This window comes from Telopea speciosissima, chromosome 1, assembly GCF_018873765.1.
Source record: "Telopea speciosissima isolate NSW1024214 ecotype Mountain lineage chromosome 1, Tspe_v1, whole genome shotgun sequence".
NCBI lineage: Eukaryota > Viridiplantae > Streptophyta > Magnoliopsida > Proteales > Proteaceae > Telopea > Telopea speciosissima.
The window spans coordinates 35,332,497-35,339,344 of NC_057916.1; the positions used below are offsets into that span (position 1 = coordinate 35,332,497).

Consider the following 6,848-nt stretch of genomic DNA (forward strand, 5'->3'; position numbering starts at 1 on the left):
TATCATTCTTAAGAACCTTCATTCTCTTGCACCATAATAGGATTTTACCCCATTAAAAGAAAAAAGTGTATTAAATAAAAGGGCAAAAAGATAAGGATACAAATACTATTTACTAACTTAGTTACAACAAAATTTTCTCATATATCCACCATTGTCGAGGATATTTTAGCTTTGAAGTCCGCTTTTGTTTTCTGTAGCTTTGTGCATATTGTTAGGACTGAGAATATGTTCATCCATACTATTTCTAAGTGGACTCTTTTTTACACCCGGCTTGGGCTTGGGTGTCTTTCTTTCCAGAGGACTTTTTGTTATTGTATCCCCCTTTTTGCCTCAGTGAGTGAATAAATTCCACCCTAGTGGGCTCTTTGAACCCCTCCCCCTCCCCCCAAAAAAAAAAAATCCATAAAGTTATGGATGACTTAATTAATATATTTGTATTATAAATGATGAAGCCCTTTAAAATAAGATGCAAGGATGTCCTTTCAGGTTCCAAGTTCAATAAATAAAGTTGCAACCCCGGGTTACAACTTTTTAAGTCTTAGCAACTTCAATTTAATAAGGCAAATCTCCTAAATTTGCAAAATTTGAGAAGGAATTGCCTACCCTTTTACCTTTTACCTTTTACCTTTTACCTACCCATCTGGCAAAGGTTCTTCTATTTTGTTGTGGTATAAAAAATTTGAATTGTTCATTAAAAAATTTACATTATTGGATTGACCATGACCAAAGCTAAATATTTTAGCAGTTACTAGTGTTTTCAATTAGTATTAATAGCTTGAGTCTATAATCTGTTTCACTGTGTCACTTTCCGAGCCCATTTGGTTTACCAAAAGTAATCCCAAAATTTTGGAGTAGGCCAACCAAAAACGCCCAATTTTTGTTTTCCTCTCAAGCCTCTACTCTCTGTTCTACACTACACTCAAACAAAAGCTTCCAATTTAAATAGTTGGCTACCCATCTCCCAACTCCAACCCAAACACTACTTGCAGAGCCCATTCTACAAGCAGCATCAAATTAAGAATGGGTGCAGAGAAAGGGATGGAGATGGGTTTACTAGTCACATTAATAGCTGCTGTAACAACAATGATGCTCTGGGTGGGAGGTGCGGCTCAATCATCAGGTTGCACAAATGTGATCGTTAGCATGGCACCTTGTCTCAACTACATTACTGGTAGTTCATCAAACCCATCTTCCTCTTGCTGCCAACAGCTTGCGAGCGTGGTTCAATCGCAGCCACAATGTCTCTGCAAAGTGCTTAATGGTGGTAGTAGTGTAACTGCAGCATTGGGCATTTCCATTAATCAAACACTTGCTCTGGCACTCCCTGGTGCTTGTAATGTCAAGACTCGACCAGTTAGTGCTTGCAATGGTAACTAATTAAGCTCAACACAACCTATATAGCACAAAGTATTGACATTTATAGTGATATGTATTTTGATTAATTTGGAACCATTTGTGTACAGTTGTTAATGGACCATCAAGTTCCCCGGCGACAGAATCTCCGGTGGGTTCTCCTATAAGTAGTAGTACTGTTCCAAAGGAATCATCAGATGGAAATACAGATTCTACAACTACTACTCCAGTATCAAACACTCCTTCAGGTATAGAAGATGAATGATTCTCTGTTTTAAGAACTTTTTTTTTTTTTGAAATTAAGGGTTGATGGATTGGATTGGATTGGATGCAGGAATTGGGTCAAAGGCAGAACCATCGACAGGGATGGATACATCTGAGGGAACTAGAATCATTACCAAATCACCACTTCATCTTGTTGTCTTGGTTCTGTTCATCATGCTGGCTTCATTTGCTTCAACTCTCACTAGCCTCTGAGTTTTCCTTGGCTCTGGGGACTTGTTTTTCCACTTTATAGAGTTCCTCCTTTTGACAGTGTAGTTGTTGTATCAGTTAGATTTACCTGTTCTGTAACTTTTTTCGAGATTGGACTTTACATTTGTTAGAATAAGGATTTCTATGGCCATTGGGCTTATAATGGGTGATCATTTAAGTATTGTTGGAACAAAAATTTAATCAAGTTGGTGTAACAGTCTAATATGTTGCATTAATCCATGGCAAATGACCCATTTTGCACATGAAAATAACAAAAGGAAGGTAGGAATGTACCATTTTTCTTCTACACATATGATCATTCTTCTACTTGTGTTTTTTGTGGGGTGGGGGGAGGGGAGGGCGTGTTAGTGACTACAACAAAATGTTACCCGAGAACTGGGACATTACATCCAATCACATGTCAGATAAAATCTTATTTATTTTGAAGGCAAAAGTTTTGTTTACATGCATGATGCATGGGTGGGTGCAGGTGCACGATCTGCATTAAAGGCAGTCAGATTGATATAAATGCCCATAAATCATATAGAAACCCATTCCCTTATTTGATGAAATTGATGGGAGAATCGACCCCACCATGATCATATGTCAAGGGAAAAAAGAACCACCATACACATGGACGAAGGAAGGGGATGAACAAAAGTAGGATTGAGACTTGCTCTGATATCATATTAAATTTTCATTTTTATAAGAATGGTTCTTAAGTAAGAGGTACTACAAGGTATATGAACGAAATTGGGATCCAATTCACAATTGATGCAGAATCCAACAGCTTGGACTAGGATTTTAAGAGGCTGGGGTGGTAGAAGACTCAACTTCAATTCCAAGGCTTCGAAAGCTTGTGCAGAGGAAGGTTTTTTTTTTTTTTTTTTTTTTTTTTAAATTTCAGATGGATAATATTGTTTCAAACTGGAGTGAAAATAAAAATCCTTTTAGAGTGCTAGTGAGGAGTTTGAAGGTTTTTTTGACACATTTTCTAAAAGAATATCACTTCATTGATTCATGGACCTGTTATTTCTTAGTTGAAGGTTTTGTAATTATTTGTCGAGCAAGAGTTCTCTGAGTCCCACCTGACCACTGCGTGTACACGGGGACTAATAGAAGAACGTGTGGTGGCATCAACAGGGTGGTCATTATCGTCATTCATGGGGGTGGGGCGATCATTTCGCCCCCTCTCTGGGTGCAGGGCACAAATTCCCCCCCCCCCCCCTCCGTAGAGAAGTGTTCTCATTATTGTTCTGTTTTAGCTACTCTGCTGTAGTTGTTTCTGTCCTGTGGGCTTGGCATTTGTATTTCTGGGGCTAATGGTCCCTCCTCTCTTCCTACAGTAAATTCTCCTTTTTAATAAAAAATTAAAATAAAACTTCTTGATTCCTCCATGGTACATGTACATCTGCACTAATTATTATCCAATCAAATTGGTTAAAAATAGAGTTTTCCTTAAGCCACAGTGAATGAGAATCTAAACACCGCAAGACTTTAGACATACGTAAGAGGGTATCGAGAAGATATTTTGACAAATATACTAAAATCTTATGAAGGTTTGTGAACCCGAGAATGATGTTGACATGGTATAAGGTTATTCAATATATCAACCGCTCTAGCCAGACCTGCTAATCATCAAACTTGGTAAGATTTTTTTAAGTAATTTATACAATCATGATAAGAAAAGTCTTCATTTTTTGTTTTAAATTAATTTCACTTTTCTCTATTTTCTTTTGCTTGCAGCTAACTAAACGAAACCTAAATAAGTAATGAATGAAAAAACAAGGAAAACCCTTTCAATGTGGATTTTAAGCTTAGAGCTGTCAGACTTGAGTCAAAATATCAGTTCACCGGCCTCTTTTTTTTTTATTAAAGCATTCTCTCAAGCATTTGAATTCAAGGACTGTATACACTCACTTTTTAGAATCTGAATTTCGATCCACTATTACTATTAGAGAGATTATTAAGTCAATAAATTAAGTGGTGCTAAAGCTTTGGAAATTATATGATCACACCAAAACTCTATCAATCTTAAAAGGCTAACTTCATTTAATAAGTCTCTCAAGTCAGAAGAACCCAATGGATAATGAAATCGTCGGGTGGTCGACAAATCAAACGGTTGGAAATCATAGGTGGACTTCATATGGTACTCAATTCCAGATACCCCCCCGGCTCAGTTTTCAGTAATAGAGGAAATTGCTCATCACAACATGGTTCGTAATCTTGGTATCGGGATCGGATCGGTATCACCTAGAATCAGGTTAAATAGAACACATTTGCCCTTGTTTTTTTCGTACAGGTGTATCAGATCGGTCTCGATTGATACCAATCTGATCCGGCCAAAATCAGCCGATCCAATTCAAGATTAGGAACCATGCATCATAACCTATGGATCTAGGCAAGACCTGTAAATTGGAAGGCTCTTGAATCTTCATGGCCTCGTCAAGATAAGTTTTCTTGAAAATACACAAAATTTAAGTTTTCTTGAAAATTCACAAAATTTTACCTCGTCATATATTGTGGCAATTCTAACTAAGGAAAATGAACGCTACCTGATCATGTGGGTCCTACACCTAGACACAGAGGCACACGAAAGTACCACCATGCCCCCCATGAAATCAAAAGGTGCATCAACAATTGATGCCCTTGCATGCACTTTCATCGACTCTCCCGCAGTAGTGCAGTTGCTACATGACCATACAACCATCTTTTGCCCTTTTAACAATTAGATGGACTTTTGGGTACGTCACTTATCAAATTTCAGACTCAATTCGCCCATACACTCCTTGCGTATTGGCAAGCAACCCATATATGTCCATGCATGCCTAAAGTAATCCAACCAACCATTTGGTGCATTCTCACATAGTCCTAGATTTAGCCACTTGGCAAGATTAGACCATATATGACGAGGGAAATAGGGTCTATCAATTCTACATGTCTACAAAATTTCGACCAATTGGACACACCATGTAGCAGATTTTGTAGACCATCAGATATGGCTTGCCCAAACTTATTACGTGCATAGTGCATGAATTTTGCAACCTCAACTGGGGAAAAAAACAGTAAGGCTGTGTTTGGTATGCATTCTGAAATGCCTTTTTCACTCCTGTAAGATCCTGCTTCTTTGTAACCACCAAACACCCCCCCTCCCCAGAAAAACAAAAAACAGAAAAAAAAAAAAAAAAAAAAGATCCTGCTTCTACAGAACTGCATGCACTGACCGAATTGGATCTTTGGTACGAACCAGCAATACCAGAGTGGAAATATAAATCCGACCAAAATAGAAGCTTAATTAATGTCCATTTCTATAGGAATAGAGTAACACACCAACCAGATTCTGCTTCCAAGGTATAATATAAGAATAGTGTTAAAGCAGATCTGGAGTGGATCATTATTCAACAGAGTAGATCCAAAGACAGACATTCCATTCTCATCACTGAACTGTGAAGCCCACATACAGAGATGAGAGATTTAGAAGGTGGAGTTGTTCACCCAAAAAGTAGGCCAGGTTTGGCCACCAAAATAATATTGCCTTCTTGACCCTTTCTTCAAAGTTCTTTCTTTGTAAACCACACTACTATAATAAACCATAATCCCCATTCTTCTCTTTCCATCCCAAAGTCCCTCAAACCACAGCAACTTAGAAACTTAGTCTCTCTATCCAACCAAGTGTATTTTGGAATGGCAAAAATAGCCATGGAGATCATGGTTCTGGTAGCAGTTCTCATGATGACCATGCTCTGGGCAGGAGCCTCAGCTCAATCCAGTTGCACAAATGCGATTGTGGGCATGTCTCCATGCCTCAATTACATTACAGGGAACTCATCAACTCCATCTTCCTCTTGTTGCTCCCAGCTTGCCAGTGTTGTGGCATCACAGCCGCAGTGCCTGTGCCAGGTCGTCAGTGGTGGAGGATCCTCGTTGGGAATCAACATCAACAAGACCCAGGCAATGGCACTCCCTGATGCCTGCAATGTCCAAACTCCACCTGTTAGTAAGTGCAATGGTAAGTAAAACAACCTAATTGTCCTGAAAAATAGGCAACCCTCCAAAAACATAAACTGAGAAACTCTTCTACAAGTCATCACAGCTCTCACTGAGTCCAATACTCCTCTATCCCCGACACTTGAGGTGCTTCAGGTTATTAAAAAAACAAATCAAAGTTCTTTACATTAAAGCAGCATAAACAGTACTCAGAATGGAATATAATCTTATGCCAACTTGTCATTAATTGTGCAGCTGCTTCACCATCACCTGCAGGAACACCAAGCACTTCACATAGCACTCCATCAGGTATGATGAGATAATTAAAGACAGGCTCAAGTGATTAACATGTCCAATTTCGATATAATAAGTTATTTTGTTGAAAATGGAATTCATTGTTCAATGTTTGCATGGATGCAGGAAGTGGATTAGTGATTGATCCATCGACGGATAATTCATCGGATGGAAGCATTAGCAAACTGTCATTTTCTCTGTCATTCTTCCTTCTCTTCATTGCATCAGTTTCTTTGACTTTCACCAGCTTTTAAGTTTCTTATTGTTCACTGTCGGAAGATCATACTTTGTATGTCCTACATATGTCCATGATTCTCTATATAATCTTATTATTGTTCCTTAGTTGACTGGGAGTGTATTATTTCTTCTTTTGAGATGGGTCTTCCTGATTTTGTACGAAGAGCTATCACGCACTCCCTCTCAATATTAAGTAGAAACATTAGTTACGCACAATGACTGGAAATTTGGAGATCTGTAGGATGTCCCGTATGCAATTCCCTGTTCTTTTTTCTTTCATTTTTTCCTTGGGGTAGGGGTGTTCGGGGAAGGCAATTCATCAATCAAGAACCTAGGACGAACTGCAGGGAAATCAAATGCAAGACAAGGGAAAAGGGAGAGACAATAGTGCATCAAAATTACAAAACAAGAACCAAGAATCATTTAGCTCTTCTTTACACTTTCACCCCACCTCCCCACCCCCAGAAAAAATATTCTCCAATTCCTAAAAGTGTGCAGTGCAG

General features: G+C 38.6%; 2 protein-coding genes across 3 annotated transcripts; both read left to right on the forward strand.

Annotated features, from left to right (window-relative positions):
• Nucleotides 1–1,020: 1,020 nt before the first annotated feature.
• Nucleotides 1,021–1,882, forward strand: LOC122644392 (non-specific lipid transfer protein GPI-anchored 5-like). The gene is made up of 3 exons (XM_043837923.1): nt 1,021–1,369; nt 1,464–1,601; nt 1,688–1,882. Exons 1-3 carry the CDS (start codon nt 1,021–1,023, stop codon nt 1,828–1,830), a joined length of 630 nt encoding a protein of 209 aa, XP_043693858.1. The 3' UTR covers nt 1,831–1,882.
• Nucleotides 1,883–5,492: 3,610 nt separating this feature from the next.
• Nucleotides 5,493–6,555, forward strand: LOC122671252 (non-specific lipid transfer protein GPI-anchored 5-like). Of its 2 annotated transcripts, none has more exons than XM_043868381.1 (3): nt 5,493–5,836; nt 6,064–6,123; nt 6,235–6,555. In XM_043868381.1, exons 1-3 carry the CDS (start codon nt 5,512–5,514, stop codon nt 6,360–6,362), a joined length of 513 nt encoding a protein of 170 aa, XP_043724316.1. In that variant the 5' UTR covers nt 5,493–5,511; the 3' UTR covers nt 6,363–6,555. The 2 variants fall into 2 exon arrangements, with proteins under 2 accessions (XP_043724316.1, XP_043724325.1); XM_043868390.1 differs by having other exon boundaries at nt 6,070–6,123.
• Nucleotides 6,556–6,848: the final 293 nt, after the last annotated feature.

Bases quoted from the DNA above. Each gene is read 5' to 3' on its own strand.
- LOC122644392 (XM_043837923.1), top strand. From the start codon at position 1,021: ATGGGTGCAGAGAAAGGGATGGAGATGGGTTTACTAGTCACATTAATA. The intron at 1,370-1,463 runs GTAACTAATTAA...ATTTGTGTACAG, and splicing joins ACCAGTTAGTGCTTGCAATG to TTGTTAATGGACCATCAAGT. The intron at 1,602-1,687 runs GTATAGAAGATG...GATTGGATGCAG, and splicing joins AGTATCAAACACTCCTTCAG to GAATTGGGTCAAAGGCAGAA.
- LOC122671252 (XM_043868381.1), top strand. From the start codon at position 5,512: ATGGCAAAAATAGCCATGGAGATCATGGTTCTGGTAGCAGTTCTCATG. The intron at 5,837-6,063 runs GTAAGTAAAACA...TTGTCATTAATT, and splicing joins ACCTGTTAGTAAGTGCAATG to GTGCAGCTGCTTCACCATCA. The intron at 6,124-6,234 runs GTATGATGAGAT...GCATGGATGCAG, and splicing joins TTCACATAGCACTCCATCAG to GAAGTGGATTAGTGATTGAT.